This window comes from Plectropomus leopardus, chromosome 22 (assembly GCF_026936395.1).
Source record: "Plectropomus leopardus strain MGB_pleo_1.0 chromosome 22, ASM2693639v1, whole genome shotgun sequence".
Lineage (NCBI taxonomy): Eukaryota > Metazoa > Chordata > Actinopteri > Perciformes > Serranidae > Plectropomus > Plectropomus leopardus.
In genome coordinates this window covers 13054946-13076247 of record NC_142197.1, presented here as the reverse complement: position 1 = coordinate 13076247, position 21302 = coordinate 13054946, and the positions used below count along the sequence as shown (strand labels likewise).

Genomic DNA, 21302 nt, shown 5'->3' with positions numbered 1-21302 from the left:
ATGAATATTATGACTTGCCGCCACCCCTCCCGTGCAGCTAGAGTGCTGGGGTCCCTGCCAAGTCGGTTTGAAAAGAGCAGACAAAGGCTTTGAGCCCAGGACGCCCCTCTCTCTCTCTCTCACTCTGCCTACCAAAGCCAACCTAGCTCTGTCTTTTCTGCTTTTCTACCATGGAAATGTTTTGTAATAGGCGGCGTTAAGAGTGTTGGTTTTATTTTCTACTTTCTTATTCTGAAATGTACGACCGTCTGGATCCCCGCTCGGCCGAGAGAGGAAGGCTTTTTGTAGGTATAATACAAGGAAGCGTCGTCTGAGAGAGGGAGAGAGAGGGGGAAGGATTGACGCTTTTTCCTCCTCTCCTCCTCCTCCTTCTTCCTTTCGCCCCCCTTTCCTCCTCTTTTTGGCGGAGAGAGGAGTTTAGGCAGGAGGAATAAACGCTTTTTTTTTTGTTTTTCTCTTTTTTTTTAAATGCATTTGAATCCTACTGCGCAACCAGACCGGATCACGTGGGGTTGGAGAGAGTTGGATCGATTTTGCACAGTTCAACGTGAGAAAAAGAGAGAGAAACAAACAACTCTTATTTCTTTTTTCACTTCTGTGGATATCTGGGACTGTTGATACTTTTGCAAAATTGCAAGAGAAGGGGAGTAGGGTCTCTTTTTTTCAGCCTTGGAGGTGTGGAGTATTAATTCTTATATGCCTGGGGTTTGAAAAACAATGGAGACGCACATTTCGTGCCTCTTCCCGGAAATTTTGGCCATGATTTTCAGCTATCTGGACGTGAGGGACAAAGGCAGGGTAGCCCAAGTGTGTATCGCTTGGAGGGACGCATCCTACCACAAGTCAGTGTGGAGGGGGGTGGAGGCCAAGCTGCACCTCCGCCGGGCTAATCCCTCTCTGTTCCCCAGCCTCCAGGCCAGGGGCATCCGGAGGGTCCAGATCTTGTCCCTGCGCCGCAGCTTGAGCTATGTGATCCAGGGAATGCCTAACATTGAGTCCCTAAATCTATCCGGCTGCTACAACCTCACAGATAACGGGCTGGGTCATGCATTTGTGCAGGAGATCCCATCGCTGAGGGTTTTGAACCTGAGTCTGTGTAAGCAGATCACAGACTCCAGCCTGGGCAGGATAGCTCAGTATCTCAAGAACCTGGAGGTGCTGGAGCTCGGCGGCTGCAGCAACATCACCAACACTGGGCTTCTGTTGATAGCTTGGGGCCTCCACAGGCTCAAGAGCCTCAATCTGAGGTCCTGCAGGCATGTCTCTGACGTGGGGATTGGACATTTGGCGGGCATGACCCGCAGTGCAGCAGAGGGCTGCCTGAACCTGGAGTACCTGACTCTCCAGGACTGTCAGAAACTGACAGACCTGTCACTCAAACACATTTCCAAGGGGCTCACCAAGCTGCGGGTACTGAATCTGAGCTTCTGCGGGGGGATCTCAGACGCAGGCATGATCCACCTCTCCCACATGGCCTCCCTGTGGAGCCTCAACCTACGCTCCTGTGACAACATCAGCGACACGGGGACCATGCACCTCGCCATGGGCACCCTAAGGCTCTCCGGTCTTGATGTGTCCTTCTGCGACAAGATCGGAGACCAGACCCTGGCGTACATTGCCCAGGGGCTGTACCAGCTCAAGTCCCTGTCCCTGTGCTCGTGTCACATCTCTGACGACGGGATAAACCGGATGGTGAGGCAGATGCACGAGCTGAGGACCCTGAACATTGGACAGTGTGTGCGCATCACGGACAAAGGGCTGGAGCTCATAGCCGACCACCTGACCCAGCTGGCGGGCATCGACCTGTATGGATGTACCAAGATCACCAAGAGGGGACTGGAGAGGATCACACAGCTCCCCTGCCTTAAAGTGTTGAACCTTGGACTCTGGCAGATGACAGAGAGTGAGAAAGTGAGGTGATTGGGAATGTTTTGTTTTGTTTTTGCGTTTTTGGATGGGGACAGAGGGGGACGTGAGGAGGAGGGAGAAAAGATGGGCGGGTAAATTTCTTGTCTTATTTAAAAAAAAAAGAGAGAAAACCTCCCTGTTTCCCTCTTGTGTGGTTGTGTAAGGTGTGCTTCTCCCATGTGACCAGATTTTTACATTCAAATGTTTTATTTTGTTGGCCTTGCAGGATTCAATTAGTATTTGATATAATATTCTGCCTGATAGGAAGCAATTACTTTTTGCAAAGTTGACTATAACAATTGTTTTAATCTCATATTGAGTTTTAACATCTCATAGACTCAAACTGGAATAACTTGCAATGCAAATCAGCTCATTTCACACATTTCTTGAAGTGTCATTTGAATAATCTGCTTCCAGAAAATTCTTTAACATCCACCTTTTCAAGTGAGGTTTGAGAACTTTTTTTTACATTTTTTTTTTTACAGTGAGTCTGGAGACATTTACGACTAATCTCCGCTACAGCCATCACGCCTAAAAAACATTTGGCTACCTCGTATGTGGTTGTTTTCAAAGGGTGTATACTGTTATAACAGAAAAACAGAAGGAAAGCGAGAATGAGAGACTGGGAGAAAATGTGCCTAAAGGGACTGTGTCTGCCCCCTCCCCCCATCCCTCCCTCCATGAGCAGAGCTGGAGAAAGGAGACCAGGACACAATCTAACTACCTTTTGTTAATTTACCCCCATAAACAGCAACAATTTGCCTGAGAGAGAAAGAGGGAGAGAAAGCGAGCTGTAAAATCGGATTTCAATAACGACGCTTTATGCAAAAAAAAACTCACATTGTTTTTAGTTGTTTTCCCTATTTTTTTAAGAATAATGTCCAATTTTAACACCATTTAGAGATGTGCTGTGTTCAAGCTTTGACCAATATAAAAGAGACAAGATCATCAGTGTAACCTTTGAAGAAATACCCAGTCATCCTATAATAACACAACAGAGATATAGAGATATCATAGTGCCAAAATGCCAGATAACACATAAAAAGGCCATTATTAAACCATTTTAAGTATATTATGGGAATATTCTGGGGTTTATTCTAAGGGATGCTCTTAGAAATAAACGTCAGTGGATGTTCAGAGCGTCGTACTTCAAATTGAAGTGATTTCTATTTCTATCTCTTAAATGATCCAAATGAATCAGGGTTTGTCTCATGGCTTTATTTTCCCACGTTAATGCCAACACAGGTTGCATTCATATTCATGTTGCTCTCACCGGTGTGAGAGAGAGGGAAGGAGGGAGAGAGAGGGAGTGAGAGAGGAGGGTAGGGATATCTTTTTTTTCCTCCTCTTTTTCTCCATCTCTCTCCGAATAAAAATACCCCGAATCCATTTTGAGACATGCTTAGAATAAGGAGCAATCGATTATTTTTCTTTCTCTCTCTCCGTCTCGGGTTACAAGTGGAATGCGTCTCTTTCTCTCTCTCTCTCTCCCACCCCATCTCTCTCTCTCTTTCTTTCACATAGACACATTAACACACACACATGCACACGCAAGCGCGCACACGGAGGCCTGTGTGTGCGTGTTTTAATGTAATGCAATGACCTGCTAGAAAAATTAATATACGGATGTGCGTTCCTGCTGAAAAAGCTGTGTGTTTTGAAAAGTAAAAAAAAGATGTACTGTATATTATGTGTTTGTAAAGAAGAAAAAAATGCAGAATCCCAAAATTAAATTGTTTTATATTCTTACGGTTAAAACAATTAAAGATATTTATATAATGAACGAAGACAGCGGTGTGGACTACTTTTGTGGAGGTGTATGCTTTCCGTCTTTCTTTCTTTTTGATTAATAATGTCTAAAAAATATGAGTTTGCATATGGTTATATGACATTGTTTATTCCCACAAGACAATCAGCACTGCTTTGGTCTTGTCCTACAATGATGTCCATAATTGGGTGCATTTAAAACAATGAGAGCTTTTATTTTAATACATTGCTCCTAATAACCACCCACGCATTTCTTAATATTGTCACTGCCCAGCTTTTCAAAAGAGCTGAAAAAATTGTTGTGTTGTTTTATTATTTATGAGGAGATTCAAAATGGATGCTTGCCGTCTTGATTTGGCTGCAGTGCCTGTGTAATTAATTATCACCAGGGCGTTTATTATAGGAAGCTGTTCTACCCTGCTGACTTTTTTAATCATCAACGTCTGTTTTTTTGCAGCTAAAATACAAAAAAGGTGTTGCAGCTCCACTGGTAGGGGCAGTTGAGTTTCACACGTAAGTCTTAAAAGGTTTTAAAGGTAGGTTAGGGTTGCATTTGGTGGATTTCATGGTTTAAATTGAAGATTTTGGGAGGTATTAGTTTATTTTTGCAGTGTTTTATTTCACATGTGGCAGAGCTTTGTCTGTGCGGCTGCATGTGCTGCGGAGTAATGAGATCTAAAGTTGGTTAGAGCAGATTTCCCCTCTTTCTGCTTTCCATCAGGACGTGTCTTGTGTGCGAAGTGACACTGCGCTCACACACACACACACACACACACACACACACACACACACACACACACACACACACACACACACACACACACACACACACACACACACACACACACACACACACACACACACACACACACAGAGGGTTGCCAGACCAGTCAGTAGCCATTGTCTGTCTTTAGAAGTTAGGAAGGCAGGTTTTGGTGGGGGATTTTTTTCCTTCTTTTCCTCTCTTTCTCCTCCTCTTGTTCAGTCACGCATACCAGATCCTAGACCAGGCAGGAGAACCCCCCTCCCCACCCACTGCTCCTTGCTCCCCCCTCTACACACACACACACACACACACACACACACACACACACACACTTTTTAGCATTCCACACCATCATTCAAAGCATTTAAGCATTCTCTCTCTCCTGACTCTCCGTCCATGGGGATTTGGGTATAAAGGCCAGCGGAGGGATTGTTGACCACAGGGACAGAGAGAGACGGAAAGAAAGAGGACACACAGAAAGAGAGAGAATGTCAGTGTTTGCTGTTTCTTAAGTTGGCTTTCACCGGCCTTTGGTCTTGTGCAATAACACTGCAATGGTGCATGCTGAGATGTGAAAGATTTGTGACATTTTCACGCTTCTTTATTCCAGAAACATCTGAAAATTGGGGCAATTGTGCACCATTACTTTACGTCCATTAAAAGTGCTTGTTTTTGCAACTGACAGGCTCAGATCTTTATTCTAAGAGTCTGACAACATTATCGTAAGGAGTAAGATCCTTTTTTGAACTAGAAACAGCCCCGAAACCCCCCTTAAATCCGTGTTTAAATAAACACGGATTTAAGCGGGTAAAGAGACAACACATTCTCGCATCTAACTGGGTGAATTAAGGGTTAATTTCAACAAACCAGAGTTGTTGATTGTTGTAACAGTGGAAAGATGGATCAGGACTGTTTTTATTAGGGTTACTTTGTTTCTGTTCACTGAAACTGAGTTGTGTTTTATGACGATAAAATTGCTGGCTATCTGGTAAGTTTAACAATTGCGATTTGGGGGCTGTTTCCGGTTAAAAGGGATCTGACTTGTTAACAAAAAAGTCCATGTCTGATGAGATCCTTTACATAATGCTATCAAAAACTAATACCTATCCAAGCCTGTCAGTGGTAAAAACACATGCTCTTAGTGGACGTAAATTACAATGCATAATTGGTCAAAGTGATTACGTTGCAGTCTGTTTCACCCACGCAGGCTGCAGTGCTCTGGCTCAATACTGGACCAGTTTCAAAAATTGTTTGGTACCGTTCCACACAAAAAATATGGGAAAATGAGGTCCAGGTTGAAAAATATCAAAGTTCTCCTTTAACAGAGAAAGCTCATATATATATATATATATATATATATATATATATATATATATAATGATGCAGCAAGGCGACAAAAGAAATAGACTAGAAGGAAAGAGGTATGACGTTGTAATAAATTGGAGCTTGAATACTGATAAATGTATAGTGAGGTGAGAGGCGTACAACACAGCCAATTGTTTCTTTATCACTTGACATTTGGGTCTGCGGTGCAAACCTTTCCCAACACATACAGGAGACTAACCGTGACAAGGTCTCATCACGTGTCTCTACAGAAAGGTCTGCGGGCTGAAATGTAGACTGACAAAGATACAATCAGCTGCATTCAAATGATAATGTGATACTTTATTAATCCCCACAGGGAAAATCTCTTTTTGTCTGCCACCCTCTGCAGGGAGGTCAGAGGTCAGCTCTAGAACCCCACTGCTGGAGCTACCGGGGATTTTTGCTCAAGGACACATCAGCAGGGTGGAGGATTGTCATGTTTTACGTTAGGTCACCTTGCCTCGTCGCCCTTGCTTACTGTGGTGCAGGCCACCTGTGAAGCACCAATTCTGAAATACTGAAACTCTTTCTCGATGAAACAATCTGTGAGGGGAATGCAAACTCGTCCCTTATTGTATAGGTTGCGGTCTCAATTTGCATTTTGAATAGAGAGAGCTGAGTGTGAATTAAGCTCTGGAGTTTCACTGCTGGCTGTACAGCATTATGTGGTTACAGAGCATGATATATCACTCCATTGTATACAGTGCAAGTTCACTTTGCATTGCATGAAAAGAGCTGTGGACTAAGAGCTGAACACAGGTGCTGCCCCTTATTTCTGTTTCACAAAATGATCATTTGCAAGAAAAATATCACTGCGGATCACCAAAAGCTAATTTGTGTTTGAAAAAGACTTTGAGCACACGAGCACAGAACATTTTGTAATTTTACACCTCCTTACTCTTTAGCACAGTTTTGCTTCCCTTTTGTAACAGTTGTACGAAGTTACACCCAGTGAAACCACTTTCCTGCAGATGAAGTTCAGTTTTTTGAATATTTCATTTGAATAATTTGCAGTGTTAAGATTCAACCGCAACATATCAGTTTCCAATCCACTTAAAGCAACTGTTAGACAATTTGGGACAATCGGCTTGTTTGCTTTCTTGAGGAGAGCTAGATAAGTAGATTAATACCACTTTCAAACCCTCTCTTGAATATTAACCCTTTAAAACCTACACAAACTGGCCAGATTTCTTTAAATAGAATGGGAAAAAGGCAATGAGCAACTTAAGAAATGGTCCCAAAATTAGCATATTTGTAAAAAGATACAAAAAGTAACTTTTGTAACTAAGAAATTACCCGAAATTAAGCCAAAAAAGGGAAAGTAAAAAAACAGTCAGTAACAAAACCTGAAAATAAGCAAAGAAACAAAAAATTATAAAAATCAATTAATAAATACATTTGTTTATTTTCTGTAGCACAACATTAAATATATAATTAGACCTTAAAATTTTCATAGTTTTTTTTTTTTTTTAATTTTCTTTCTTTTTTTTGCAGGACATTTTTTGCCAAGTTGCTCATTAATTCTCTGGCTGTCTGGCAACATCACTGAGGACAAATCAGTGCGACTGGACAAGCAATAGTCAAGCACAGAACCCCCTGTAAAACCACAACTTACTATATAGTTTTCACACTATAGTTTTTGGACAAATTAAAAAAAAACAAGCTGTTAATTAGTGAGCTTTAGTGTTTAAATGTTGGTAAGCAGATTTTTATGAACCTTTGGACAGAGCTTAGCTCGCTGTTTCGCCATGTTTCTAGTCTTCATGCTAAGTTAGCCAGCTGCTTGCTCTAGCATCATATTCACTGTAGCTTACAGGTGAGTGGTATCAATCTGAACAGATAATTCAAACAAGATATAACATGTTGAGAAGCAAGCTTTAGAGGTGCTGGGAGCAAGATTTTTTTACCTTTGGACTGAGTCTGATGTCTCTTGTCTTAATGAGACTATATAACTAAACTTAAGATAATCAGCTGCTGGCTATACGTTCATATTAAACGAACATACATAAGAATGGTATTGATCTTCTCCCCTGACTCTCAGTAAAACAGCTAATATGTCAAAGTGTAAAACTATTAGTGATGCACGGGTTGACCCATAACCTGCGGGTCACATGGGTTGACCTGGGGTCAGGTAGTTTAGGTAAGGTTTTTTGAAAATATCGTGGGTTTCGGGCAAGGGGGTCATAAAGTGACAAAACTGTTCTGAATAAGTTATTAATAACTTATAGAAACATTTCACAATAGTCCACCTTCCACCCTCTCTTCCCTTCTCTCTCCGTCTCTCTCTCACAGAAAGCAGCTTTATCATCAATGCTGCTGCGCTCAGGCTTTCTGTTATTTAATTAGTGACCAGGAAAATATGTTGAAGTCCAACATATTTCCATCTCTGCGGCCATATGTTTGGTAAAAATATTTCCAGCTGTGAACATGTAGGCCTAACACTGTCTCCTAACAGTAAGAAAGCATCTACTGCACTACTGTAACATCATCAAAACAAACAACGTATCCTCATAGAACAGTTCGTATAATATCTTGTGAAAATACAAACATATAACATACTACATGATGTTCGTGATCATACGAATTAGTGCCCTGGCACGAATAATGTTACTCAAAGTTCACATAATAACGAACACGTCTCCAGTGGAGGGTCAGCGTTCTTCTGCTCCGTACATCACCGTACCTGCCTCCTTACAAGACTGCGGGGGACTGCTTTGTTGTTTACTCCCACTAGCGCATTGGTCACATGAATGCAGCCTTTCAAAATACTTGGGATTGTACAAATTTGGGTACATTACTTTTCATACAGAAATACCAGCAATTTATGACAACAGCTCGAAACAAACCGCTGTACCTATCAGTGGTGCACTCAAAATTATACTCAGTATGTAAGCTCTTAAAAGATGGGTGGGTACTTGCTATCTTCCTACGCATGTACTTTTTAAAATAGAAAACACACGTTTTATATTGTGATATTTACAGGAAAATACACACAATATAGCCAACAGCAAGTAGGTTGTTATTAACAATGGTCATTACCAGAAACTGCACCATTAAAACTATTCCTTTAAGACATATTAGGCCTTTCAAGTTGCTATCGTGTGTTGCCTGTCTGTTGAAATGACCATATGTGCAGAAGTCCACATACTTAACACAGGCTGACAATTTTAGCAAAGAGCTCTGACATGAATCGTCCACATGACTCATGTAACCAAATCATCAACTTGAAGATGGGACTGAAATCTGTGTGGATGAATTCCCCAACAGGCTGATGAAGGCAGTAACACTGCCAGGTTCAGGGGTTCATTTTTTCTTGTGTAACTCAAAGGTTTCACTGTGGCAACCATGCAAAAAAATGTGTGCACTCGCTGCAGTGTAAGGCAGCTGGGATCAAAGCGCTCACCAAATGGCTTTATGTTGAGAATACATCTTGCTCCTCTCAGTGCGATTCTCTCTTCAAACCCACACATCCTGCCTGTCTGCATGATTGACAGCTTCTAAACAAGCTAATTCAAAAGCTTACACGCACCCAAATTAGACAAAAGCCCACATTTCTGCCCCATGTAGGTCACTAACGTGTAACAAAAACTGTTTCATGCTAGAAATGTGAGTGAGTGTGCGTTGGGCCCCGTAAGTTGTAAAAGTTGAACTGTGACTCGTCGCGTTGTGCTCTGAACCACATTTCCTGCCAGGCTGAGAGGAACAACAGTGTGTGTGTGTGTGTGTGTGTGTGTGTGTGTGTGTGTGTGTATGTGTTTGTGTGTGTTTGGGTGTGTTTGTGAGAAAGAGAGTGTGTTTTACTGCTATCATTAAAGGAATCGTTCACCATTAAAAGGGGAACTGGGGTTCTTCACAACAAAGCAGCAGGGTATTAGCAGCAGAGTGTTACTGCCCTCCCCCACATCGCTCTGTCTTTGGCTGCAACTCTGTGTCTGCGGTGTTGTCTGTCTGTCTTTCTGCCCTGTTTTAGCTCTCTGCCTGTCTCTTGGTGGGCTTTTGTCCCTGTCTCTTCTCCCTCTCAACTTATTTGAAGCTTTTCCTTCATGTCTCTTCATCTCCACCTGCCTTCTTCCACCTCTAATCGTCCCTCTTTCTCTAACTCTTAACTGCTTCCTTCCACCTCCAACTTTATTTCTTTCTCCCTCCTTTTATGTTCTGGCGCTCCGTCCCTGTCTCTCTCCTCTTTCTCCCCCTCTCACCATTTCCATTTCTACCCCTCCTTCCTCCTCTCTGCGGCACCTGGTGTTGAGGTGTCGCTGAGGTACAGTAGACGGCTCTTTGAAGTCCCAGGGGCCCTCGGGGGCTGTGTGTGAGTGTGTGTGTGTGTGTGTGTCAGGAAACTTTTATCAGCTCCAGTCAAGAACATTTGGCGTTGCTTTTGATTAGGGCGTCTCCAATGTTGAAACAACCTTCCCTGTGCAATTGTTCATACATGTGAGTGTTTCCTGATTAAGTATAGGAGGGGAACTAAAATCCCTGTTATCATTACTTTTTTGCTTTTCTTAACCAATCAAAGCTGGACAGTTACAGACATGGTTCAGGGACCACATTTTACAAAGTTTCTGTATAAACTAGAAAATGCATTTCCTGCAGAACATGCATGTGGATGCTTAAAGCTGAAAACATTTTAAAACCATGGCTGAAAATGCAGAAATATATTACAAATTGCCAAAAATATCTGAAAAACTGACAGAAATGAAAGGCGAACTGCTTTAAAATGAAGAATCTACGAGTTGAAGTGGAAGAGTGTCAAAGGAAGAATTTGATGTTAACTGGAAAGGTTTAAAAATAAAGAAACTTTTTGTCCTTTGACACATGAAATGTAGAAAAAAATGAACACCGCAAATGTCCACAAAGAGCATAACATTTTGACATTTGAATGGTTTATGTAGCTGAAAGTATGCAGAAGTAGTGGTCGTTAAAAGACAATACAGTATAAGTACTACTACTAATAGTATTAGTAGTAGTAGTAATAGCAGTAGTAGGGGTGGAATTACTTGTCCTACTACTACTAGTAGTAGAAATAGTAGTAGCAGAAGTTGTAGTAGAAGTAGTTTTTGAGAGGCATAAATGACGTTTATGAGCACAACATTTTGACATTTGAATGGCGTCTGTAGCTGCAGTGCTGATTTCTCTTGTTTGGGCCACAGGCAGCCTTTTGTGGTTCTCAGGATGCTCGTGATTCCTTCACAACTTAAATTTCACACTGTCAAACAAGTCATCAAAAAAAAAAAAAAATACTGCTTCATTAACACTAGTGGCTCTGTAGGCTATCATTAGCAACTTGTGCTCCTGCCAGTATGCATCATGGATGCGTTATGAGACCTGAATAAAGTATTCAGGGTGGGGCCCCATTCATTCCTATAAAAGTTGCTCAGTGGCGCATGAAGCCAAAAAAGCTTTATTTTTACGGTATGACATTACCCGCATCTACCGCATTATGGGACCCATAGAGCAAATGCACAAGAAACTTACAGCTGTGAAGCGTGGCCACTCATTTGAATGGGGATAAAAGGATTTAATTGTGAAGCTCTTCTAAACTTACGAAATGTTATCAGACCGAAGGGATCAGATCCAGATAGTGAGAAAAGTAATTAATGAAGGTTTTGATGCTAAAAAATGCATAAAATCGATTTGCAGACATCTCTTTCACCATGTAAGTCTATGGGAAAAAGTCTGTTGGGCCCCATGGCGTCTCATGAAATGATGGACCCAAACAGTGCAATTTCAATTTCGGCAACTATGTAAAATTTGCTTCAAAGCCCTGCGCTGGTCTGGGGGCTTGGTCTGCACTGACAGGAGAGGAGTGATAGCTTACCAAATGCAACAACTTCTCTACTTTAATTTAGTAAACTTCTGATGTCATATGCCATCAAAGGGGGGAAATGTGGCATGGAAATATATGTCAAATAGCAGGACTGTGATGGACAAATCAGCGAGCTACTTAGTCACCAAGACATCAGCATAGTACTAGCGTAGCCTAAACTACTTTTGTTATGCTTGTTTTAAAGAAAAGGACCAAAATACATTAAAACAACATTAAACTACAGACTATAATACAATGGTTATCATATTTTTAAAATATTTAATAGCAACAAAAATACTCATTTCTCATAATATTCGCAATGGAGTGTGCTTCTGGTGTTTCGCCCTACCCCTTTATCCCAACAAGAACTGAGAAACCCTACCACTACATGTAAACGAGCAAAACGGAGGGTTAAGGGCTATGTGGTAGGGGCAATGGGTGTATTGGGTTTGGGCCTATGAGTCCTTTGGGATATGAAACCATATAAAAACACCACTGTGACCAAGCTAGGGGTTACATATTATTTAGAAGCCATTTGGAGTAGGAAAATAGTCTGAATATATTGAAACTTACTGAGTTTATGTCTGGCACAGTTGGAGAGAAGAGGGGGGGAGGAGCAGAGTAAAAAGCACCTCCGTCCTGAAGTCTGCTATGGTCTGAACCCAACCTGGAGAGACAGAAAGAGAGGGGGCGGTTAGGCAGAGAAAGAAAGAGAGAAAACCAGGCAAAGTGGTAAAAAGAAGGAAGAGAAAGGAAAAAGAATCGAGGGAGGAACAGACGAGGATGGTGAGAAAGAGTGAGTGAGAGAGAGAGAGGAATCTGTGAGTCACTGTTTAACTGTGGGCTGCTAAAAGTCGGCTAGCCATGTTAAAATACCGTCTGGACACACACACACACACACACACCAGACACACACACACAGACACACATACCAAACTCCTCCAAAATACAGAAATCTGCCTAAAATTCAACAATGGTTGGCACACAGTTCGCTCACACACACATTTTAAAAGTTTATGCAAAAAATCCTGCCTCTGCCTCTCTCAGTCTGCGCTGCCCAACAGACCGGCTAATTATTTTCAGTTGGACACCAGGCACGCACACACCTCTGCTGCACATTCCTCAGAAAGTAATGAGCTGCTTTTCTACAAAGGTAAGAATTTAGGCGAAGGTCAGAAATAATTCTTTCCATTTCAGAAAGTCAAACTTCATAGCAAAGAAGGAACAATGATATCATTCAACCCCTAAGTGATTAATTATTGACGATTTCTCTCTGAAGAGGAAGATGTAGGTGGATTGCAATTAGCTGTCTCCACATGAACAATCCCTGCCACAGATGGTGCTGTGGTTTTAACTGCAGTGCAACATGATTTTCCTTCTTCAACAATCATTTTAACATTTGATTTGAACTTTTATTTTGACAAACCGTCAAAATCATATGCCTGATTCATGGCACAACTGAAATGGGATCAAAAAATGATTAGTCTTTCGTCACTGACTACCATACATTTTTTCCGACATAAGTTTATTCAAATTCATTCTGAGGGTGACATGAATGTGTGACGCAAATGTTATGACAATCCATACAGCAGCTGTTGAGATATTTTACCTAAAGCTAAAAATGTCAGTCACATGGTGGCGCTACAAAAGTCTACGGATCACCAATCTGCCTCATCCTTATTGGTCATAAATGTCTGCACTGAAAGTTCATGGCAATCTATCTGATAGATGTTATTTATTAAAAAAATTATTGAGATATTTCAGTCTGGGCCAAATTGGTGGACTAACCGTCAGACATTGCCGTCTGTCGAGTAATACCAATGACCCAAAAAATGTCTACAATTGTTTGTATTTGTGGCATCAACAGTCAAAATCCAAAGGTATTTAAGTCACCAATTAAATGAAACAGAAAAAGGCTGTAAATTCTTACATTTAACAAGCTGGAATCAGTGAATGTTTTACATTTTTACATAGCGAACGACTGAAATGATTAATCACTTATCAGAATATAATTCTTCCAGCTCTATTTTGGTGCATTTTCCAGCCTCTAGACTCGAGAACCCTTCACTCATCAGCTCCTCTGGGTGTTCAACTGCTTATTATTTTATCAGGTCATTTACTGCTGTAGGCCCTTTGCTCATTAGGCAACAAATGCAGATATTAATCCATCCTCTATGTTGCATGCAAGCATCACAGCTATATTAGTGCCAGAGATTGAGTTCTGGATCAGCTATAGCAGAAATCCTTCGTCTTTTTCTTCAATATTTGGGTTATTATGTGATCCATGTTACTCGAAACAACACATTTTATACATCGAGCGTTAACCATTCTGTGCAGTTTTTCTCGATCAATGTTGGATCCAGCAGATTGGATGAGAAAACAACACACTAAATCTTTAATTTGAAACCATAAGACCCCGCTTCATTCACAATCAAACCATGGACGTCGTTGCTGAATCTTTTATAAAAGCCTCGGCAATTACAATGGGAGACTTAGAATTATGCAGCATGCAATGTTGACTTCTGCTCCATATTCCTGCTTCAACCGACAGTACCCAGCGGAGAAAGACAGGAGAGGACGGACAGGGAGAGAGAGACAGAGAGAGAGAGAGAGAAAGAGGGAGGAGGAGATGACATGTGGGTTCTTTTTGGGTTTCTTTGTCTCGATGTGAAACCACGTGAAGCTCTGACAGAAATGTGACAGATACCTGCAATGTCAAAAACCGGCAGGCTCGCACCCATTCTAATTTGTCAGGTGAGACAGTGTTTTGGTAGCGTGGGAGGTGTGTGCACTTGTGTGTGCTTGTCTTCCCATCTGTGCAGGTGTGAGTGAAAGTGTATGTGCATAATGCATGTGCGTAGACATTCAGCGGTGTCTGCGCCTCTCTGCCGGCTCTCTGTAGCTTCCTGTCAGTTCAGCTTGTCATTCAAGCATCAATAAAAAGAAACTTTTTCTTTCTCTTTCACTCTGTTAAAAATTTGTCATGCTTTTCTCAAACGGGGGGAATGGGCAGAAAGGGAGACAGAACTGCAGCAACAGTCGAGAGGGGTTTTATTACATGTTTGACAGGATACGGCGTGCATTGGAACAGAGAGATTTCTCCACGTTAACAAGGTGGATTTTCACAGCTTTTCTTTTTCTGGGGGGAGGGGCAGATGTTGGGAGTATTTGTAGGGCAACAGTAAAGAGGAAAGAGAAAGCAGGTATAAGGAACATAAGATAGAGGCTGAAGTTGGATTCCTGACTAGACAGTTAGACGGGATAGTTTTGCCTGAAAACCCAAACTTGAGAAGCTTATTTACGTCCCAAACCTCTCTTTTATTTTCACCGGCACAGCGTGACACCGTGTTTCAAGCCCTGGTTTGCCAGTGACGAATGAATAAGCCATTCATAATCAGTTTTTTGGCGTATTCTGTTTACGTGTTTGAGCATGTAAACACCATATTCCGTTTATGAGAAACCCAAATATGCTAGCTGCAGAACTAAAGTATATTGTTTCAGGTTATAATTTACACCCAATCTATGAATAAACTGCTATATAGTAATGAATAATAAAAAGAAGGTCTGAACTTGTCCGCACCTGAATTTGATTGAGTCGAGACTCAGGTCACTTTCCGTTCAATCTAATTAACCCAGGAAGTGGACATTCAAACCATAAGAAAATCCCCATCAAAAGGTTACTTAATATTCAATCTATAAAGGCATTATTGAGACAGAGTAGCGCTCTTATCTGCCAGTAAATGAATTACAGTTTCAATTTGCATGTTGAGTGACTTGAACTGAAAGTGCCTCAGACCCAGAGCGTCCACCAGAGCTGTGGTGTGCCTGCTGATAACCAGACTGCCAACTCAGGATTTGGCAAAATCCAGATTTACACTCGTGCTAAAATAAGGTCCAATTTTTTTCATCGGCTTATATAAGTGTGAAAATCTGTAAGTCTACGGCACAGGGAGGAGGAGACAGACTCATGTTGGAAAAAAAAATCTTACAGTTTGCTTCTGTTCAGTTTAAGTGCTGGATTTTTCAGTTTTTGCAAAAACGGAGTCTGTATGGAAGCAACTAAAGGCTGTAAGGCTTTGAACCTCCTAGAAACTGAATACCTAATTGGCAAATTCAATTACTACCAAAAACATTATGCTGAGATTTAAGTAACGCATAGCACTACAGTATTTTTTTCTCTGTAAATAATCTTAATTCATGTGGTTAGAATTCTACCTTTTTACATTTTCAGGGGATCCTAAATTGAGGAAATTGTCCTCCATCCAATTTTTAAGTGGTTTGCAGCTTAATACAGGTAATGCAAGCTTCTAGTTCAACTTATACTATATTTAATTAACTCAAATTCCATGAATAAAATTAAAATCTCATATGCAATCACTTATGAAAGGGGCTTATGAAAGAATAAACTGATTGCTAACATTTATTTGCAATAAAGTAAAGTAAAATAAAGTACACAGACATTATCAAAACTTGAATTGTCCTGGACATTTCGCGAGGAAAATTCAAACCATGTAAACTCAGACAGATGGTTTCAAAATACATTTTTAGCACAGCCTTTTTTGCTTCAATACATTGGTTTCAATTTCCGACAAGCATCTTGGGCATGCAGAATACATTAAATGCAGCACATGTGCTAAAGGCTGGACTCAGATGTGTGCCAGCAGCTGAACTTTCCTCACCATGGAGCGGCACAGACCTCATCTTTCCACTGCTGCTTTAACAGATGTGATCGGATTTTAAAAAAAGAAAACACACACACAAAAAAACCCAACCCTGCAGTACCGGGTTTGTTTGCTACTTGGAAAGCAGCGTGTCCCTAACATTGAGACGTAGCTGGAAAGTCAGACCTGACCTGAGAAGCGTGAATTCACGCAACCAGCGTCCACAATTAAATCAATGAAAATAAACCTTTGTTTGGATACAGAAAGAGGAAGCAAAGATGAAAGAAAAAGCAAGAAAAGTGGGCAGTGATATATCTGATTGTAGCTTGAATGGAGTGAAAGAGAAAGAGTGAGATTCTTAGTGTGTTTGTGTGAGAGAGAGAGACTTAAAAACAGATGGATGGAGGAAAAGAGAGAGGCACGGAGAAAGAGACATGGGAGGTGGAGAGAGAAAAGATAAAGAGAGAAAGTGAGGATGGAATACAAAGAGGGCCTGTGTGTGTGTGTGTGTGTGTGTGTGTGTGTGTGTGTGTGTGTGTGTGTACACCAGGTGTGTATCTGCCGTCCCCAAGGTCCTTCTAGCTGTCTTCTCCCATTGATTAGTTCATATTGATCTGGCCTGCACACTCTGACACACACACACACACACACAAAAGCACACACACACACACACACACACACACACACACACACACACACACACACACACACACACACTCACACGCACACAGCATGGTTGACTTGATTTAGTCAGGCTTTGACACAGGGGACATGAGGGTACATTGTTAACACACATGCAAGCATGCACACACACACACAAACACACACACACACCCACATACAATCCTCCTATCATTTTGCCTCTTAAGATGACAACCATCTCGTCTATGACACACACACACACACACACACTTGTCAAACACTGCCTGTTTGCTCATGTGCATTGGCTGTCTGGCAATCGGGCAGCAGAAACAATGAGAATGTATGAGACAGACTGTCAGTAGGAAGCTCAGTGTCTTGTACAACCCTGATAAATAAATCTTGTCTGCTTCTCTGGAAAATTGAGGAAATTGCTTGATTTTCCACCAACTGCTACATGTAACAGTGTGTGTTTTCTGTGTTACAGAGACCAGTGGTTGAAGCTAAAGCTAAACTTGAGGCAGCTGTGATCAATATCTATGTTTTACGAAGGATCACATGACTACCATGTATGTGGCAGGGTTTCTATTGTAGTGACAAACCTGCAGAGAATTATTGCCAGCAATTACGCTGGCAATAAAAGGCTTGAAGGGATACTTTAATAATTTTTAAACGGATTTGTATAATAACAGTGTTGGTAGTAGGGGTCGACATACTATCGGCCTGGCCGATTATCAGGACCGATATCTGGCATTTTGCCGATTATCTGTATCATCTGTAATGATTGCCGATAAAATTAATTCATGAAAAAGTGTACTATTTAAACTTAACAAACACCAGAGAAGACAGTCTGCGATACATCAAAGAAGGGTTTGCATGGGAGGAACTTTTACTTTGTAAAACCTCAGGGAGCTGACCTGCACTTTTCCTGAATGTCGCAGACAGCTCCTTTAAATGCAGCGCTAGCTCACAGTAAACAGCAGCTTCACTGTTTTGGTTCACTTTAACTGTTGCCACTGTGTTGTTTTCATCCAAAACAGGAAGCTGTTTTCAGTGAAAACTCTCTAAAAAAAACCCTACTGTATACTGCCTGCTCAGCACCAACAGCAGACAAAGTAAGTGGTGGTTAGTGCCGGTGAACAAGCATTTAGTTGCTAAAAAAGAAGATATTTCACTTTTTCATCAGAAGCTGGTGGAGACCAAAAACAGAGCTAAAATGATGGTAAATATTAAACTTGCATTCGTCAGGTTGCCAGAAACTCAACTCCACATGAATATTAATGCTGCTCCCTTTCTGTTGGATGTGTAAACACGCAACTGCTTGCTGACCAGACATATCATGTGTTTGCAGCTTGTTTTAAGAGCCCCCCGAGGGTCAGTTATTTCATGTTTAATTTAATTGTACAGCATTTTCAAGAAGAGCTTTTGTGTCGAGTGATGTTCTAAAGCGCTCAAAAGCTTTTGGGTCACATAACATGTCAATGCTGTCAATTACAGACAACCTGCAGCAACAGTAGCCTAAGGGCGGCAGCCAGAAGTAGCAGGTTTGTGGCCAGAGGGTCAGTGGTGCAAATTCTCAGAGTGGCTGGGAAAATGCAGGTGATGTGAATGAGTCTGCCCTCTTTTGTACATATATATATATATATATATATATATATATATATATATATATATATATATATAAATAGTCAAGTCAAGGTGCCCTTGAGCAAGACACCTCAACCTCCAACTGCTCCTGAGCTGCTCAGTGGCAGCTGCAGAAGACTGTGTTTGTTCAGGGCAGCTCCCAGTGTGAGTGTGTGGAGCTGTGTGAAGGTGAAGCGGGGCGAGGCTGATAGAGACGCTTGTTTTGTCTTTACAATGATGAGAGGGAGAGAAAATAATCTGAAAAATACCTTTAAAACAACCATTCCACTCATCCACAGCCTTATAATGAGGAGGTTTTTGTGTCGTGACCACAATGATGCATGATGGGACCTGATGGCGGACGCCCTGACACATATCAATATGTATACGACAACATTTATATACACCACACACATACAGTCTCACATCTTTTTTTTTTTATTTGTCCTTCATCCAGGCTCAGTGCTAGACTTCCTTTTTTCCCTCTTTGTCTCTGAATCAGAAGAAACGTCACTGTCTGTCTTTGCCTTTAGTCTTTTGTGTGCATGCAGACACACACACACACACACATACAGTACGTGCACAGACACACACACACACCTGCACCCACACACACACACACACACACACACACAGCCTGCCTTCTGCTGCTGTGATGGCTCCGAGCTGTCAAAACATCCTTGCTTTTTCTCCCTCTCTCGCACCAAAGCAGCCTGACTGAGCTTGTCTATGCAGGTTCACAGAGACTGCTGTCTATCCACCCTCACTCTCTCTTTCTTTCTTCCTCCTTTCTTCTCCCTCTCTCCTACATTTGTGCATCTTGATTTTGCTTTCTCAATCTTTCTCTCATGTCTTGCTTCCTTTTTGCCTACACAGGGATCTGCATAAATTAAAAAAAAATACTGTATTAGGCTGTCACTGAAGATGTGTGAACTAAATACATAACGTATAGCTGTTTATAATAGTTGATACTGTATCTTTTCCTGTCATGTTCTTCACACAGGTCATGTCCACACGCTGAGGCAAGCAAATTTAGTTGAGTTTAAGTCTGGAAATGCTGTTTACATGTGAAAACGATGTGCATTCACACTCACGTTTTTAAGTTGCTTTCAAAAAGTTATCCATAACTATGTTTACAAGCACAGAATATTCAGTTAGTCAGTAGATAACTATCTTAGCCTTGCAAAGTGTTGGTTAGTTGGTTTGTGCACGGCGCAGAGAGCTGGCTATAAACAGGCAAGAGGTTGCGTGTCGCAATCACAGAGGGATTAATGAACGAACCACCCTGGCCTTCACCTCCAAAATGTCACTCAAATTAACACATATTGAGCAGAAAGGGACTCAAAATTACCATTAAGACTAATTACAAAACAACCTCAAAGATACAAAAAATGTCAAAAAAAGACACAAAAAGGATAAAAACATAGAAAAAACACCAAATAAAGACAAAAAACACTAAAAAAAACTAACAAACAGGATACAAAATGATCAAAAGACACAAAAAATGACACAAAACAACCACATGAAACACACACAAAAAGATGCATAATGACTACAAAGAGATGCAAAACAACAACAAAAGACAAAACCAATAAGTCTGTGTGTCCCTCATAGAGTCTTTTGCATATCTGTGCCCAGAGGCTCCTGGTCATATAAGTTGCTCATGGTTGCACTCTACAGTAAAAACTGAAACATAAGTTCCAAATGCGCTGTATACATGTTCAAATAATGCTACTAAAATCTGATTAATACTGGCATGTCCGAATTAGAAAATAAATTCAGAATAAGGTTTAATTCAGAATACCTGTATCAAATTCTGAATATTGTCATATTTGGAAAAAAGGTGTTACTGAAAGGCAAAACTGTCTTATTTTTTCTCAACCTGTCTTGTGTTTAGTTGTTCTTGTTAACAAATCTATTTGTCTCAAGTAAAAAATTGCAATTTCATTGCAGCTAAGAAATGTTTCCAGTTCAGCAGGGCCAACAGAAAGTCCTGCAGTCCATCGATCAAATCACTACCTCGTGCTGCCAAAGTCACCAGACAACATAAACACAGGTTAATAACAACACCTGTGCTGTGTGATTGGCTGAACTGGCACCAAAATGAGTGGTCTCTGAGACAGCTGGACATGGGACAATGTCTCAGCAGAGTTAAGTCGTTGTTACGGAAAAAGCCTTCTTTGTCTCTTCTTTTCTAAAGAGAGGGCTTTTCCAGGGTTACCAAGATAGATGCATTTTCTAATTTCTAATCATTTGTGTGAACATTAGTGTCATTGCAACACATTTCCCAGTCATCTGTTAAAACCTCATTCTTATTACAAATGTATATCAGCCTTAAATTGTCTTTGAATGCTGATTTTTTTTTTTGCAATAATATTCAATTTCTTAAACATTTCCCAAAATAGAAATCACAGAAAACACAAACCTATCTCATGAAATCACACGCAGACATTTGGTGCACCAAACCTATATAACACTAATGTAGTTTCTAACATATCAGTGTGCAGTAGTCTACTGTGAGTATACTGGTGAATATACTGTATAAACAGTGCAAGAGTGAAAATTACTTTATTTTTTTGAGAACCATGGCTTTGTGGCAAAAAATCTGTCTGTCTTCTCTCTATACTGGTCTGTTGGCTTTATATTCACTTCTCCTTCTTTTCCATACTCTCTTACTCTCCTAGTTACACACACACACACACACACACACGGAGAGCTGTGTGTTTGGCCTGCAGGGTGTGCACAGCAGGGAGGAATCAACCGT

At 41.1% G+C, this 21302-nt stretch overlaps 2 protein-coding genes across 2 annotated transcripts in view; one reads left to right on the top strand and one right to left on the bottom strand.

Annotated features, from left to right (window-relative positions):
- Positions 1–21302, bottom strand: part of wnt5b (wingless-type MMTV integration site family, member 5b) — a 100729-nt gene that overhangs the window by 39864 nt on the left and 39563 nt on the right. Inside the window, exon 2 of the mRNA XM_088072577.1 lies at positions 12186–12279. The gene's annotated coding sequence lies outside the window, so the exon portion shown is untranslated. The remainder of the gene's footprint in view (positions 1–12185; positions 12280–21302) is intronic.
- On the top strand, positions 62–3695 carry fbxl14b (F-box and leucine-rich repeat protein 14b). Its single transcript, XM_042511046.2, has one exon. It carries the CDS (start codon positions 718–720, stop codon positions 1918–1920), a length of 1203 nt encoding a protein of 400 aa, XP_042366980.1. The 5' UTR covers positions 62–717; the 3' UTR covers positions 1921–3695.